This window comes from Anomaloglossus baeobatrachus, chromosome 1 (genome assembly GCF_048569485.1).
Source record: "Anomaloglossus baeobatrachus isolate aAnoBae1 chromosome 1, aAnoBae1.hap1, whole genome shotgun sequence".
NCBI classification, from domain to species: domain Eukaryota; kingdom Metazoa; phylum Chordata; class Amphibia; order Anura; family Aromobatidae; genus Anomaloglossus; species Anomaloglossus baeobatrachus.
Window position 1 is genome coordinate 451,518,847 of NC_134353.1, and position 18,313 is coordinate 451,537,159.

At 47.5% G+C, this 18,313-nt stretch overlaps 1 protein-coding gene across 6 annotated transcripts in view; it reads left to right on the forward strand.

Moving 5' to 3' along the window:
- Positions 1-18,313, forward strand: part of DAZAP1 (DAZ associated protein 1) — a 79,388-nt gene that overhangs the window by 17,776 nt on the left and 43,299 nt on the right. For all 6 annotated transcript variants that reach the window (XM_075353075.1, XM_075353090.1, XM_075353081.1 and 3 more), the window contains exon 2: positions 5,127-5,167. In XM_075353075.1, coding sequence (XP_075209190.1) covers positions 5,127-5,167 — 41 coding nt within the window. The remainder of the gene's footprint in view (positions 1-5,126; positions 5,168-18,313) is intronic.

The window sequence follows — 18,313 nt, forward strand, 5'->3', positions numbered from 1 at the left end:
CCCCCCCCGTCCTGCTCATAATGTGCCCCCCCCGTCCTGCTCATAATGTGCCCCCCCCGTCCTGCTCATAATGTGCCCCCCCCGTCCTGCTCATAATGTGCCCCCCCCCGTCCTGCTATATATCCTGCATCCGTGGCACACAAAAAAGTAAATAAACGTTTATACTCACCTTTCCTTGCTCCACGCAGCATCGCTCCTCCTCTTGTTGGTGCCGGTAGCGCTGTGTGGAGCCGGCCACAATCCCTATAGCATCGCGATGTCCTCCTGTCTGTTCCGGCGCGGCTGTGTGTGGACACGTGCGCACAGCGATGACATCATCGCTGTGAGCACCGCTAGTCTCCACACAGCCGCGCCGGCACAGACAGGAGGACATCGCGATGCTATAGGGATTGTGGCCGGCTCCACACAGCTTTACCGGCACTAACAGGAGGAGATTGCGGTGCTGCAGGGGAACGGTGAGTTATACTGATTCACTGCACCCCGCGCTGATGATGATGCGCGGGGAGCAGTGAATACAGCCGCACATGATCACTCCAGGCTGTAGTTGCCAGGGGTGATCACGCGGCTGGCTATTTAGTAAGCGCGCATCCCGCCCACCTGTCAGCGCCGGCTTCAGCGCTGAGAGATGGGCGGGATGATGGGCGTGCATATGTAATGAACGGGCCCACGTGGTCACGGCAGGCGCTGCTGCAGCCTGCTCATGACCCGCTTTACTGCAGCACCCTCATTCCCTGCAGCCCTACATTCAGACTATAAGACGCACCCCCCACTTTCCCCCAACATTTGGGGGGAAAAAGTGCGTCTTAAAGTCCGGAAAATACGGTATACAAAATCTTGTAGAGAAGGGGGGGGGGTGGAGACACAGATCTCATCTATATCACAAAAAAAGATTGGGCAGAAATTGAGCTGGCCCATCTAACTGATCATTTGTGTTCATGGAGTTCAATGCGGAAATCAGTCTTTGTCAAACCACTTTTTACCAATCTGCAATTCCTGGGGAAAATGACGAAAGCTGGAACATAATTGCTGCCTTATGATATTTGTGGGTCTCTTGCTTGTGTACTCGGCGCGGGGTAAATGTGATCACAGGACACTGGCAGATGACCAGGCAATGGAATTACCATTCGAGGCGAGTTTTATTTCTAAAACCGTCCTGTTAGAAAAGTGCACCATAAAACAGCATGCTTTGTGTGGATCTGCTGTCCGGATGTGCCTGAAGCTACTGGTGCAATCAATGCTAAGGCATTGTCAGTAAAGAGATTAATAAACAGAAACTTCAAAGTATCATTGCTCATTATTAGCCATTTATATTGAATCAAAACAAACCTCAACGTAACAAATGAATTAGTGGAACCTTGGATTACGAGCATAATTGGTTCCAGGACTGTGCTCTTACACCAAGTTACTCTTATATCAAAGCGAATGTTCCCATAGGAAATAATTGAATCGCAGACAATTCGTTCCGCAACCCAAAAATATTTACTGCATTTATACAAACTTATTACAGTAATACAAAATGTAATGTAATCATATAAAATGACAGTACACTAATACAAATACTGTACAGCAAAAAACATAAAACAAACGAAACTACACATTACCTTACAATAGAATTGTTGGTGTGCGGGAGGTACTATAGAGAGAAAAAATGATGTATAAATATGACAATCTGTATTGTAGTATAGTACACAAACCCCCCCCCCCCCAAATCTATTCTCCCCAAAATAAGGGCAGAACTAAGCCAAATGTGAGGTAGGAATACTGCCCAGGCAATTACATTACAAGCAATGTGCTGTACTGGTTAGCAGAAAGTACAATACTGTATCCACAAATGCAAACTGATAGACATGCTATATAGTGTATACTGTACTGTACAATGGTATACTGTATACAGTACATATGTACAGAAAGTTACCTCCAGAGCAGGTTAGAGCGCTGTGAAAGGACAGAATCGGAAGTGTGAGGATTTGCTCTTATTGCAAATCTTTGCTCTTAAACAAAGTTAATTTTTGTAAAAAGCTTTGCTTGTCTTGCAAAACACTCTCAGACCAAGTTACTCTTAATCCAAGGTTCCACTGTACTTTTAGATTCAGTGAAATAGTATTCTGTCTCACTCTTGATAAATGTATGGGTAGAAGACACCTTGAGTAATCGTCAGTCATACATTTGTGTTGCTTGTATGCTAGACTGAAGTGGCTGCTACAATGCAAGAAATCATAAGCATGCATGAGCGCTGTACATATACCACTGCAGGCAATGAGTGGCTAAAGAAATCTGACGTGAGTAACCAGCTTTTCTGCAAATATCTGTTAGGTGTCACAGTCCTGGCATGTTCCCACAACTGTCAGCCTCACCAGGGTACAGGGCTCCCTGTTATTGCCTGCTAGTAAATGATATGTCAGAGCAAGGAGAAGATGAACAGTAGTACCATTCTGCAATCATCTGTACTTGTAGATTTAACTGAAAACGTGTGAAAAGGGTCGGATCAGAATCGTATGATCATAGCATCCTCCAGTGTGTTATCCCAACATTGTGACTACCTGTCAGAGATGTAATGGTTTCATAAGAAAGTAGCTAATTGCCTTTGACTTCTGTATTATACATGGAAGGCTATGTTTACATCACATTTTAGCCATGTGTCAGTGGCTCTGGCAGGGCTTCTCTCTGAAGCCCTGAAAATGGCATTTGGATCTTTGTACTAATGAGGCCATTGACTATAATGATATAAACGCCTGCACTTTGTGCTGTCGGACAAAATGTTCTGCCATTTTCACCAGAATAATGTGGACACCAAAATGTGGCTGAATTTGCTTTGGTATCCACTTCAAATGGGCTTTTAGTGCCAAAAAGGATGTCCGACAGCACAAAGTGATCCCAGCTTGATTCTATATTTGCCCCATCAGTGCAGATCAAGATCCCGTTTTCAGGGCTTCAGAGGATAGCCGCTACAGAGCCACTAACGTGGATAAAATGTGATGGGAACATACCCTAAGCTGACCCGTAATATAGGGGACTTAACTGTTCAGAAAAGTTTCATTATATGACCGCACCAGATTTGATCTTGGCACTCAATATTTTGTGCATAATTCAAAAAGTTTGTTTAAAAGAACTGAAGTCCTCAGTGGTTGATACCTTTTTAATGGCAACTGATAAGATGGTAATAATTGCAAGCTTTCGAGACTACTCAGGTCTCTTCATCAGGCATGGTATAACACAAAATCTGAAGTCACATGTTGTGTATAAATATGTGACTCTTCAGATTTTGTGTTATACTGAGCCTGATGAAGAGTCCTGCATAGTCTCGAAAGCTTGCTATTATTACCATCTTATCAGTTAGCCATTAAAAGGTATCAACCACTGAGGACTTCAGTTCTTTTAAACAAACTTTTTTTTTATCTCTACTGGCTAAGGGGTGCTTCACACACAGCGAGATCGCTACTGAGTCACGGTTTTTGTGATGCAGCAGTGACCTCATTAGCGATCTCGCTGTGTGTGACACTGAGCAGCGATCTGGCCCCTGCTGTGAGACCGTTGCTCGTTACACACAGTGCTGGTTCGTTTTTTTATTGTTGCTCTCCCGCTGATAAGCACACATCTCTGTGTGTGACAGCGAGAGAGCAACAATCCTGAATGTGAAGGGAGCAGGAGCCGGCGTCTGACAGCCTGCGGTAAGCTTGTAACCAAGGTAAACATTGGGTAACCAAGGTGGTTATCCGATATTTACCATCGTTGCCAGCCTCCGCAGCTCTCACGCTGCCAGTGCCGGCTCCTGCTCCCTGCACACGCTAAGCTAAGCGGTGTGCGCTGGTAACTAAGGTAAACATCGGGTAACCATACCCGATGTTTACCTTAGTTACCAGTGTCCGCAGCTTCCAGACGCCGGCTCCGTGCAAGCGCAGCGTCGCTTGCACGTTGCTGCTGGCTGGGGGCTGGTCACTGGTCGCTGGTGAGATCTGCCTGTTTGACAGCTCACCAGCGACCATGTAGCCATGCAGCAGCGATCCTGACCAGGTCAGATCGCTGGTGGGATCGCTGCTGCGTCGCTAAAGTGTGACCCTAACACGGTACAAAGATATATTTTACCTGTGCATAATTCAGACATTTGTGTGCAGAGCAGTCATCTTTGGGCTTTGTTCGCAGTTTGAGCAACTTGTGTATCTTGTGCTAAAACAGGATTTGACCTGTATCAGAGAAACGTTAGCAATACCCTCTGACCAAGCCAAATCAGAGCTCATACTTTACACCGACCAGGGGCAGCACCCTGAAATACTGTCTTCAAATTGGGATTCTGGTTGGGCTTGTATCCAAAATCATATGGCAAGACTCATTAAAGGGGCGATATTGACTTTTGAGATTGCTACCTCCAGTAGGTGGCAGTAGAGTTCAAGTCCTCTTCCTTTGTGAAGAGGCAATTTGCAGATTCAATAGCTCCCCACAAATACTGTTTATGAAGATATTCCATGAAAATGCAGTCCACTCTGCAGGGGGAACAGAGAAGACGGATATATAGTTTTGTGAGAAGATTCAGTATAACCTTTTATTTCTGTAATCTGCTCTTTCTGGGCTTTTCTTCCAGTGGGCAGTCCTGTCAGTGACTGACAGATATCACTGTATGTACTCTTATACATGGAAGGCTGTCCGTCACTGATAGACTGACAGGTCTCTGAATCCTGAGACAGGCAGCACTCATTACACAGATAACGCTCCGCAGCAGCTTTATAGAAAGGGTGAAATGCAGAACTTCTCAGTTCCGCTGACAATCTTCCACATACCACACAGTCACAGATGTCCTGAGGAGTAGCCGGCAGTGCAGCTGCTCATCTTCTCTTTTAGAGGAGGAGAAAGCTAGTTGTCCCTTCCCCTCCAGGCAGATATCCTTGACTCTCAAGTGGATTGATTCTAGGATTTAGTGTTTCTGTATAGTCCCTGGGGCTCCTTACGGGTGGTGCTGTGGGGGTGGGAAGACATGACTGTACCATGCAGTGCGCTAATAACAGTTTCATGTATATAGTACCAATGTATTCTGTCCAGACTGCTTTCTCAGGTGTATGGCAGGCTTTAGTATCCATATTTGAAGGTGTATTTTCTATTCTTATGATATAACTAAAGTACATGTTCTTTTACAGGAAACTCTTTGTTGGTGGCCTTGATTGGAGTACAACGCAGGGTAAGTTAACGCCAAATGACCAGGGTATATAAAACGTATGTCACTTTTTTCACATTTTGGTAACTATAGAGGACAGTGGGAAATGAATCCTTAACAGTATGATATAAAGTGGGCCTTTTCACCTTCCTTCCCATGCCAGCCCTTGGCCGTGTCATGCATAGCAAACTGATTTCTGAGGGGTTTTGTATTTTGTCTTTTAAAGAAACAGTAAAGGGTTATGTCATACCTTATCACTCTTAAAAAGAAGCTATAATGAGAAAACTACCTATTTATTGAATAGTTTTTTGTTCAATGTTTTTTTCACAATCTGTGTTAAAAAAAATAAGGCTATATAAATGCGCACACTGAAGTTTTGTTGTCAGCAAGTTGACTTCCCAGCAAAGTCTATGAGAAATCAGATTTGCTGTGCGCACGTTGCATTTTTTTTTGTCTGCAGTTTTTGTCACAAACTTCTGAAAAAAAATGCATCATGTTCATTCTTGCTTTTTTGTTGCAGTTTTGTCACTTTCTATACTGACAAACACATGAAGTCAGAATTGACAAAAAAAGCAACAAAAAGGCACCGTTATTACAAGCGTTTTTGACATTCCCAGGCTCTCTGACAAAGTGCAGTTTTGGTTGCAGTTTGTGTGCAGAAAAAGCTGCAGCATGTGCATATAGCCTTAGGCTACATGCGCACGCTGCTTTTTTTGCTGCGTTTTTGGCTGCAGTTTATTTGTCAGAACTTTCTGACATTTGGCTTCCCAGCAAAGTCTATGAGAAATCAGATTTGTAATGCGCACATTGCAGTTTGTTAGCGTTTTAGTTGTCAAAAGTTTGTGACAAAAAAAATGCAGCATGTTCATTCTCCCTGTGTTTTTGTCAACATTTGTCACAAAAACGCATGTTGTGAAAAATGCACCAAAAATGCTCCGAAAACGCACCAAAAATGCACCTACAATTACAAGCGTTTTTGTGACATTCCCAGGCTCTCTGACAAGGTGCAGTTTTGGCTGCAGTTTGTGACCACAAAAAGATGCAGCGTGCGCATGTAGCCTTAGGGCTCATGCGCACGTAACTGCTGTATATTCTGCATCGATTTAATGTGCATGTGTGCGGCAAATCGCTGCAGAAACACTGCATAATGGATGCAGTTTTTCTGTACAAAAAAAGCCGATTTCATGCGCTATGGCTCCTGCCATAGACAGTGGGAGCTGCATCCATAGCGCACGGAATAATTGACATGCTCATTTTATGAACGCACAGATTTGGATCAAAATTTTAGCATCCAAATCGCTGCGTTCATAAAAGCAACGTGTGCACGTGTCATGCACAATCTATATAGATTGTGCAGGGGACGCAGGACGTATGCATTTACACCGCAGTGCTACACGCAGTGTAAATGCTTGTAATTACGCAAAGTGCGCACACAGCCTCAGTCTTGCTATGTTCACACTGGCCTCTCATTCATTTTTAACCTATTGTTTCAGGAAATAACACATTTACATAACCACAAAGGGTGGTGATCTGACCAATCTTTTGTACTGCAGTATCTAATGAGCCTGTTCAAAGATCTTTGTGAAGAGGGAGCAGGGTCAGATGTGATATCACTTAGGGGTGCTTCACACACAGCGAGCTCACTGCCGAGATCGCTGCTGAGTCACGCTTTTTGTGACGCAGCAGTGACCTCATTAGCGATCTCGCTGTGTGTGACACTGAGCAGCGATCTGGCCCCTGCTGCGAGATCGCTGCTCGTTACACACAGCCCTGGTTCGTTTTCTTCAAAGCCGCTCTCCTGCTGTGACACACAGATAGCTGTGTGTGACAGCGAGAGAGCGACAAATGAAGCGAGCAGGGAGCAGGAGCCGGCGTCTGACAGCTGAGGTAAGCTTGTAACCAAGATAAACATCGGGTAACCAAGGTGGTTACCCGATATTTACCTTAGTTACCAGCCTCTGCAGCTCTCACGCTGCCTGTGCTGCCGGCTCCGGCTCTCTGCACATGTAGCTGCTGTACACATCGGGTTAATTAACCCGATGTGTACAGCAGCTAGGAGAGCAAGGAGCCAGCGCTAAACAGTGTGCACGGCTCCCTGCTCTCTGCACATATAGCTGCATTACACATCGGGTTAATTAACCCGATGTGTACTGTAGCTAGGAGAGCAAGGAGCCAGCGCTCAGTGTGCGCGGCTCCCTGCTCCCTGCTCACACAGCTAAGCGGTGTGCGCTGGTAACTAATGTAAACATCGGGTAACCATACCCGATGTTTACCTTAGTTACCAGTCTCCGCAGCTTCCAGACGGCGGCTCCGTGCAAGCGCAGCATCGCTTGCACGTCGCTGCTGGCTGGGGGCTGTTCACTGGTCGCTGGTGAGATCTGCCTGTTTGACAGCTCACCAGCGACCATGTAGCGATGCAGCAGCGATCCTGACCAGGTCAGATCGCTGGTCGGATCGCTGCTGCATCGCTAAGTGTGAAGGTACCCTTAGGCTAAGTTCACACTTCAGTTGCTTTGCATCAGTCTCAATCCGTAGCCTTGAGGAATTACGGTATCCTGCAAAATATTTTGCAGGAATCCTGGTTTTCCCCATAGGCTTCTATTCGTGACGGATTGTGACTGATGATGCTGCGTTGCATCCGCTGCGTCACGATCAGTTGTTTTTTAACTGACCGCCGGGCGGGAGCAATGCAGCATGTAACGTTTTTTGAGCAGCGCGATCCGTAGGATTTCGCTGCGCATGCGCTCTCTGGCTCCCCGCCCCCGTAACCAGGATAAACATCGGGTAACCAAGCAATGCGCTTTGGTTAGTTACCCGATATTTACAGTGGTTACGGGTGCAGGGAGCCCGCACTAAGCTGGTATCCAAGATAAATATCGGGTAACCAAGCAAAAAGTGCTTTGCTATTAGTTACCCGATATTTACCCTGGATACAGTGTGCAAGGAGGCCAACACTTCACCACTCGGCTCCGCCCCCTCCCGCACTCTGCATGTGTACACACTCACACACACACACTCACCTGTCCCCAGCCATGCAGACCGTGGCACTGACGTCCTCAGCTCCGCCCCCCGAACTCCGCCCCCAGCACACAACGGAGTCCGACAAAGAAATTCTTTTCTTTGTCACCGTTGTCATCCGTTGTACAACGCATCAGTCACATGCGTCAAGCAACGCATGTGACTGATGCAAAACAACTGAAGTGTGAACTTAGCCTTATTGTGATTGGTGGATGCAGTGTTAAGGCCACGTCACGTCACACTAAGCAACATCGCTATCAACATCGCTGCTAAGGAACAACTTTTGTGACGTAACAGCGATGTTGCTAGTGATGTCGCTGTGTGTGACATCCAGCAACAACCTGGCCCCTGCTGTGAGGTCGTTGGTTGTTGCTGAATGTCCTGGACCATTTTTTAGTTGTTGCTGTCCCGCTGTGAAGCACACATCGCTGTGTGTGACAGCGAGAGAGCAACAACTAAATGTGCAGGCAGCAGGAGCCGGCTTCGGTGGACGCGGTAAACATCGGGGTAACCAAGAAGCCCTTACCTTGGTTACCCGATATTTACTTTCGTTACCAGCGTCCGCCGCTCTCACGCTGTCAGTGCCAGATCCCTGCTCTCTGCACACGTAGCCGGAGTACACATCGGGTAATTAACGATATAAAGATAACGGTTACCCGATATTTACCTTAGTTACCAAGCACAGCGTCGCTTCCACGCGGGGCTGGTTGCTGGTGAGATCTGCCTGTGTGACCGCCCACCAGCAACCCGTGTAGCGACGCTCCAGTGATCCCTATCAGGTTGTATCGTTGTTGGGATCGCTGGTAAGTTGTTTAGGGGTGCTTCACACACAGCGAGCTCGCTGCCGAGATCGCTGCTGAGTCACGCTTTTTGTGACGCAGCAGTGACCTCATTAGCGATCTCGCTGTGTGTGACAATGAGCAGCGATCTGGCCCCTGCTGCGAGATCGCTGCTCGTTACACACAGCCCTGGTTCGTTTTCTTCAAAGCCGCTCTCCTGCTGTGACACACAGATCGCTGTGTGTGACAGCAAGAGAGCGACAAATGAAGCGAGCAGGGAGCAGGAGCCGGCGTCTGACAGCTGAGGTAAGCTGTATCCAAGATAAACATCGGGTAACCAAGGTGGTTACCCGATATTTACCTTAGTTACCAGCCTCCGCAGCTCTCACGCTGCCTGTGCTGCCGGCTCCGGCTCTCTGCACATGTAGCTGCTGTACACATCGGGTTAATTAACCCGATGTGTACAGCAGCTAGGAGAGCAAGGAGCCAGCGCTCAGTGTGCGCGGCTCCCTGCTCTCTGCACATGTAGCTGCATTACACATCGGGTTAATTAACCCGATGTGTAATGCAGCTAGGAGAGCAAGGAGCCAGCGCTCAGTGTGCGCGGCTCCCTGCTCCCTGCTCACACTGGTAACTAATGTAAACATCGGGTAACCATACCCGATGTTTACCTTAGTTACCAGTCTCCGCAGCTTCCAGACGGCGGCTCCGTGCAAGCGCAGCGTCGCTTGCACGTCGCTGCTGGCTGGGGGCTGTTCACTGGTCGCTGGTGAGATCTGCCTGTTTGACAGCTCACCAGCGACCATGTAGCGATGCAGCAGCGATCCTGACCAGGTCAGATCGCTGGTCGGATCGCTGCTGCATCGCTAAAGTGTGAAGGTACCCTTAGTGTGACTGGGCCTTTAACCCCTCTGTTATTGTAATCCTACCTCTACTGATAAGAAAACTTGGAAATACACTTTTTTTTTAAATAAAGATCGCAATTTAAAGAAAAAAATAAATACAAATTGCCAACTTTTTCTCATACTTGTAACGCAAAAAACTTGATTTAGGGTATGTGCGCACACTGCAGTTTTGTTTCTCCAGCAAAAACGAACGCATGTGTTTTTTTACTGCGTTTTGGTAGTTTTGCTGCGTTTTTGTTAATGCGTTTTTTAAAGGATAAGCAAAATAGGAAAATTAATTGCTAGAATAGATAGCAAAAATAGGCTAGATAGAACATATAGAATAGATAATTAGAATAAAAACAAATAACATAATAGCTTGATTGAGGGATAGCTAGCTTGGCCAGCTGTTTTTAAATTATTTTTTGGTAAAAAAAAAAGACGTGGAATTCCCCCCATTTTTTTATATCCAGCACAGGAACAGCAGCAGTTGCAGGCTGCAACCCTCATCTGTCTGCTGCACCTTGGCTGGTTATGAAAACTTGAGGATCCCACACATTTTTTGTTATTAAATTATTTGATTAAAAAAAAAAAAAAAAAAAAGACGTGGGGTCCCCCCTCCATTTTTATAAAACCAGCCATGGTGCAGCAGACAACTGGGGGCTGAAATTATTAGGGTGGGAAGGGCCAGGTTATTTGTCCCTTTCCAGGCTAACAATAGCAGTCCGCAGCCGCCCCAGAGGTGGTACATTCATTAGATGGGCCAATTCTGGCGCTGGACACTGCTCTTCCCGTTGCCCTGGTGCGGTGCCAATCTGTGTAATAAGTAGTTAATAGCAGCTCATAGCTGCCACTAAGTCCTAGATTACTGATGTCAAACCATTTGGACCCCTTCCCCATCATTAATCTATAAGTGAAAGTAAACACAAACACCACAAAAATCCTTCTTTTCAAATAAAAGATAAAAAAGCACCCTCTTTCACTACTTTATCAATACCCCCATACACCCCTCCGGGGACGACTTAATCCACACTAGTTCCCACGATGCTTCCACCACTTGCTACATCTTACAATCACAGCAAGCGGCCATAGAGCATGACTGCCCGCTGCGAGGTGACGTCACTCAGGTGAGTCCTCCACCTGCAGCTCACTTGAGTCAGCAAGGGATTGATCTCCCAGTCCTCCAAAACGCAATGAAACGTATAGCATTAGCTATCTGCGTTTTTCCTACACGTATTTTTCATGACATTATTGACGTCAATTGGCGAAAAATGCAGGAATAAGTGGCGTGCTGTTTCTATTTTCTGCACCCAAAACTGCAGCCTTTCTGAATTCTTGTAGACTTTGCTGGGGAAGGACTGCATGCAGTTTAGGACAACAAACTGCACCCAAAATCGCAGCTTGTGCACAAGGCCTCAAATGAGTTAATTTTATGATTAAACGATTCCTTTAAAACAAACCTGCCACGTGAATAATACTATTTAACCGGCAGATATGGGATTAATCTGCCGGCTAAAAGGAATTTAGAAAAATTGCCGGCACTTCCTAATCTCAGTTTGAACTGTTGCATAATGAACATGACCTACAATATCTAACATAACAGTTGCACTCAAGTAAAGGGAGGAGAAAAAACAAGAATGTCGATGGTGAACATTGGAATATGAATGCGCATTACTGCTCAGGAAACCATGTTTTGAAAAATATGAGTTACTTAGCAAATTAAGGTGGCCAAATTTACTTGTGCCCAGACACCACGTCAAGGTGTAACTCTCATCTGGGTCCTACTTGAATTGCTATGCCTCTCTTGTCCAAACTGCGCTTTTATATGGGCTAGAATAAAACCTGCAAAAGGAAAATGAAAACACCTTTACATATCTGGCAGGAGTGCGCAAACAAAGGACATGACTCCATAATACAAAATAAAAAAAATTGTCGGCACTTTCTAATCTCAGTCTGAACTGGTGCTTACTGGACATGACATACAATATCCAAAATAGCAATTGCACTCAAGTAAAGGGAAGGAGAAAAAACAAGAATGTGTCATCTGTCTGCGCATTCCTCCCAGGTATTTCAAGTGTTTTAATTTTAAAACACAACTCGTCCCGCAAATACAAGCCCTCCTATGGCAAGATTGATAGAAAAATAAAGTACGGCTCTCGGAAGAAGGGGAGCAAAAAACAAAAATGGAAAATCGCCCCGGGGGTTAAGGGGTTAAAAAGGTCAAAATGGTGACAGATTCCCTTTAATACCATTCTGAACCTTATTGACATTGAAGCTATCTGCCAGGAGCAAAATAACTTTAATCCTCCCAGCAGCATTCCAATATCATTCCCAGGAAAAGCACCGGCGCAGATTTAGTTTATGGGGAGCTGCAAGACTGATCGACAGCTGGTTTTAATGCTGAGCTTCTTCTGTCAGCCCGTGGCCACAGCCGCTGCTCTCCATGGATAGTGCAGTGACTGAATCTGTGCTGGCGCCTCCTCTGTGACTGAAACTGACAGGTGCCGGGAAAGTTAAGACTGCTATGAAACTACAGTTTAACCCCATATCTGCAGGTTAATACCATTTTTCCACGTGACCGGTTCCCTTTAAAAGGGTTTTCTAGGATCAAGAGAAATTTCTGCAGTCACTTTGACTTCAGATTTCCAAGACATGACAATGTGCACACTGTAGTGATTGTCCTTTATTTTCAGGGCATTTAGTAGTCTCATGACTGTTGCATACGTGGTGACTAGATTTCGCATCCATTTATCTCAATTTTTAATGGAGAGAAGCATATGAGTTTAGTCTACACACTACTTCAACTATTTAACACTAGAAGTCCCAGAGAGGGGTCATTTGACATTTCTACCATTGAAACCCTATGGAGCTCGAAATTCCTGGGACTTCTAGTGTTAAAACTCTATTTAAACCACATATACAGGTCCGTAGGGGACATAGTTGCTATAAAAGTCATACTTGTGATATAGGTTTTAGCGGTTTAGTTGCAAGTAATTTAGGTTGTATGCGAATGAGGTCTTTAGTGCACCCTTGGCGAGGCTAAAGGCTCAGTGCATATTTACGGACTCATCGGTGACTGTCACTTGGTACTAAAGCTGATCGAACGCCCAAAAAAACGGGGCCGACGGATCACTGACAGACTTAAAAAGAAGTCCGATCCGCTCCAGAATCCGGTGCCCATATAAGTCAATGGGGACCGTAATCCGGAGATTAAAAACGTTTGTGGAAAGGATGGGGTGTAGGAGCGCGCACTGTGTCTTCACTGACCTGGCGGCACACTTCTTCCGGGTCACGTTTTTCTCTTCCGGAGCCAACAATTCAATATTCATTGTTTTGCCCGCCCACCGTCGCATGTCATTGGTTGCAGTTAGACATGCCCCCACCCTGAGTGGCAGCGTATCAGCTGACTGCAACCAATCACAGAGAAAAATCCTTTATTTAGAATAAATTACAAGCGCGTCCTCGTTCACCACTTTTTTACCCCAACACCCTTCGGCGTAATCCACACGTCTCATGGCGACACATCCGGCTTTGCTACATGTCACAGCTAGCAGCCGTAAAGCACAGCTGCCAGCTCTGAGTGTAGACACTGACTGAGCAGAGGCTGTGACAGGCTGGGCTGTGACATTCTCTCCTCCGCAGCTCCAGACCCTCCCCTCCTCAGTTCCAGCCCCCCCCCCACCCCCAATCTCCTGCAGCAGAGGTCCGCTCTCACTGACCTCTAGCATGGACACTCGCATGACACTCGGCTCTGCTGTACTGCCAGCATGAGCCGTGTGTCATGCGATGGGATCGCACCAGTGTAAAATCGCACCGGTGCACGCGGAGACACAGTGGAGGAGATGGGGAGAAAGTGCTCCCTCTATCTTCTCCACTCTTGGGATGCGATTGCAAGATCGCATCACAGTCGCATGACCCTCGGCTGACACCCGCCGCAAAGAGTCATTTGCATATCGCTTCCGATGCTGTCGCATTGGAAGCGGTACGCAAGTGTACAAGAGCCCTTAAGTGTGCGGGTGATGCAATATCAGACTCGTGCGGGTCTGACATGACATCATACCGCACAGTCTGCCACTGTCTAAACATGAGTGTGCATGTACCTAGTAACATATGCACGCTCCTGTCAGAAGTGTGTGCGGCTGTGCTGCGATGTCAGACTTGTGGGAGTCCCTCACTGCCTAAGATAAACCGCATGCGTTTTTTTTAATTTTTTTAATTAAATAATAAAAAAAACGACCTGCGGTCCCTCCCAATTTTCATCCCCAGCCATAACTCCGGCTGGGGGCTGGTATATTCGCAGCCCGCAGCCACCCGGTATTGCCGCATCTATTAGATGTGACAATTGCGGTGCGATATCTGCTCATCTTGATTGCCCTGGTGCGGTGGCAATCAAGGTAACAGCAGGGGTTAATAACAGCGCACGGCTGTTACTAAACCCTAGGTTTGTGATCGCACGGGCATCTGTGAGATACCCGCACCTGTAAATTGCAGTAAATAAACAAGACACAGAAATCCTTTTATTTGGAATAAAGTACAAACGCAGCCTCCTCCTTCACCTCTTTATTACCCCAACACAGCCCTCCAGCTCCGGCGTATTCCACATGAGATCCAGCGAAGACACATCCAGCTCTGCTACATGTCAGAGCAAGCAGCCATAGAGCACGGCTGTCCGCTCTGAGTGCAGCCTATTACTGAGCCGTTATAATCGATGACTGCACGGCACAGCTGTCACAGGCTGGGGGACGCGTCAGCCAGGAACCAATCACAGCTGAGAAGACGGCCGGTGGGCGGGGAAAACACAGAAAGCTTTGTGTGTACCAGGGCTGTGGAGTCGGTAAACCAAACCTTCCACTCCGACTCCTCAATTTCTCTTGCACCGACTCCTACATATATTGCTTATAGTTAGGTGAAAAATTTATTGTACTACATGAACATGTGTATGTGAACATCAGACATTTAATAATTTTTATGATACAATAATCAAGATATTTGGATAGAATATAAAATATATTTATTGGAATACAACTTTAGAACACAAACTGTAATAAATTGTAAATATGTAGTACACTATGTAATATACAGTAGATTACATATATATCTTGTGTATGTATGTGTGTGTATATATATATATATATATATATATATATATATATATATATATGTATGTATGTATGTATGTATGTATGTATGTATAGTGAGGTAGCACGGTCGGCTGCGCAGCAGAAGACACGGGATCCAGGCATCAAGGTTCACAGCACACGGTTTTAATGTCCAAACAAAAAGTCCATAACAAAATACATGTGCCTCTCCAGCAGAGGGCTCAGGAAGTTCTGGTCACTTCCCCCACACCCGGCACACCTGCCCTTGTTCCTGATTCTATTTAACCCTTCCTTCAGCCTGTAGGGAAACAGAATTAACCCTATAGTGGATTTACTTTCTATCATGGAGTGAGCACAACCGGGGCGAGACATACCGGCCGTCATAGATAACCCCGGTCACAGTCTCACATACCCCCCCCCTCAGTTCAAGCGTGCGGGGTTGAACTCCCGCCATCAAACACGGGCCGCGGGACAAGGCATCGGCGTTGCCCTGCAACCTACCGGCCCGGTGTTCAACCGTAAACCGGAAGTTTTGCAAAGAAAGGAACCACCGGGTAACCCGGGCATTCCGTTCCTTGGCGGACCTCATCCAGACCAGTGGAGAGTGATCCGTCACCAAGCGAAACTGCCGTCCCAGCAGGTAATAGCGTAGGGACTCCAAGGCCCACTTGATCGCCAGGCACTCCTCCACTACGCTATAATTCCGCTCGGGAGGGGTGAGCTTCCTACTTAAGAAGGTGACGGGGTGTTCCTCCCCCTGAACCACCTGAGACAGCACTGCCCCCAGGCCGATCTCCGAGGCGTCAGTCTGTACTATGAACTCCTTCCGGAAATCAGGGTTGACCAGAACGGGCTGTCCGCACAGGACCTCCTTCAGGGCCCGGAAGGAGTCCTCGGCCTGCGGAGTCCAGCGCACCATGACGGACTTCTTGCCTTTGAGAAGGTCCGTCAAGGGGGCTGATAGTCCCGCAAAATCCTTTACAAACCTCCTGTAGTACCCCACGATACCCAGGAAGGCCCTAACCTGCTTCGTGGTCAGGGGTCTAGGCCACTTCTGGATCGCCTCAACCTTGTTAATTTGGGGCTTAATCACTCCTTGGCCTATCACGTAGCCCAAGTAGCGGGCTTCCGTGAGTCCCAATGCACATTTCTTGGGATTGGCTGTCAATCCGGCTGTTCGAAGCGCGTCCACCACCGCTTGTACCTGTTCCAAGTGGGTCTGCCAATCGGAGCTGTAAATAATGATGTCATCCAGGTACGCTGATGCATACGCCTGGTGGGGTTCCAGCACTAAGTCCATCAACCTCTGGAACGTGGCCGGAGCGCCATGTAACCCAAAAGGCAAGACAACATAGTGGAAGAGACCCTCCGGCGTAACAAAAGCGGTTTTCTCCTTGGCGGACTCCGTTAGTGGCACCTGCCAGTACCCTTTGGTCAGGTCGAGCGTGGTAAAATATCGCGCCTGTCCCAGCCTATCAATCAGCTCATCCACTCGGGGCATGGGGTAGAGATCGAACTTGGATATTTCGTTCAATCTCCTAAAGTCATTGCAGAACCTTAAGGAGCCATCGGGTTTTGGTATTAGGACAATCGGACTAGCCCATTCACTCCGGGATTTTTCGATGACCCCCAGGCGTAACATTGTCTTTACTTCCTCCGATATGGCTTGTCGTCGAGCCTCCGGTACCCGGTATGACTTCAGGCGTACCTTCAGGTGGGGCTCGGTGACAATATCATGTCGTATCAGACTGGTCCTACCGGGCAGCTCGGAGAAGACATCGGGGTTCTGCTGAACCAACCGTCTGGCCTCTCGCCTCTGTTGCTTGGTGAGGGCTTCTCCAATCCTTACTTCCGGTTCGTCCTCTCCGGAGGTCGCTGGAGCCGGATGTGAACGACCCAAAGAGGAGAGAGGTGGGGAAAAAACAGCCATCAGGCTTTCCCGTTCCTGCCAAGGTTTTAATAGGTTGACATGGTATATTTGTTCAGGTTTCCGCCTACCGGGCTGCAATACTTTATAGTTAACCACCCCTACTCTTTCCTTTATCTCGTAGGGGCCTTGCCACTGAGCCAGGAATTTACTCTCCGCCGTGGGGATCAATACCAACACCCGATCCCCGGGTTTAAAGGTCCGCACGGTGGCTTGTCTATTGTAGCGGCCGCTTTGCGCGGCCTGAGCCTCCTGTAAATGCTCCTTCACAATTGGCATGACCGCGCTTATGCGGTTCTGCATACCCAAAATGTGTTCAATCACACTTTTATGGGGGGTGGGCTCTTGTTCCCATGTTTCCTTTGCCAGGTCCAACAATCCCCGGGGATGTCGCCCGTATAACAATTCAAAAGGCGAAAACCCCGTGGATGCCTGTGGCACCTCTCGTATGGCAAACATCAGATAGGGAAGCATCATATCCCAGTCTTTCCCGTCTTTTGAAATCACCCTTCTTAGCATGGTTTTCAGGGTTTTATTGAAACGCTCGACTAAACCGTCCGTTTGAGGATGATACACAGACGTACGCAACTGCTTGATCTGGAGTAGCCGGCATAGCTCTTTGGTCACTTTAGACATGAATGGGGTCCCCTGATCCGTAAGGATCTCCTTGGGCAATCCCACCCGGCAGAACACAGCAAACAACTCCCGAGCTATAAGCTTTGCTGCAGTATGTCTGAGAGGTATCGCCTCGGGATACCGGGTGGCATAGTCAACGATCACTAGGATGTGTTGGTGCCCTCGAGCGGACTTTACGAGGGGCCCCACCAGATCCATCCCTATCCGTTCAAAAGGGACTTCTATAATGGGTAACGGTACCAACGGACTGCGAAAATGGGTCAGGGGTGCAGTAAGCTGACACTCCGGGCAGGTTTCGCAGAACCGTTTTACCTCCCCAAAGACCCCGGGCCAATAGAACCTTTGCAATATTCGCTCCTGCGTTTTCTTGACCCCTAGGTGGCCACTCATCAGGTGTTTATGAGCCAAGTCGAGGACCTGCCGGCGATGCGGCTGGGGCACCACCAACTGTTCTACCCCTACGCCCCGTATTTCATCTACCCGGTAGAGTAAATCCTGCTTAAGAGCGAAATGGGGGTACCTTACCTGGGCACCGGGCAGCTGTGCCACCCCGTCAACTACTGTCACCCGACTCCGGGCATGTATTAACGTAGGGTCCTGGAGTTGGGCTGTCCCAAACGTATCCGGGGACGCCTCCAACTCCGGGATGGGCTCAACCGTCTCAGCCTCTCCTGCCAATACCTCTAGGGGCGACCTATCGGGTTCACACTCTGTCCCTATCATGGTGACCCCTACGGCAGGTGTCCCGGATTCAGGATTGTAGGGCTCAGGTCCCGGACCGACCAATATCTGAGGGGACTTAGGGGGTCCCCTCCATAAAGTCCAAA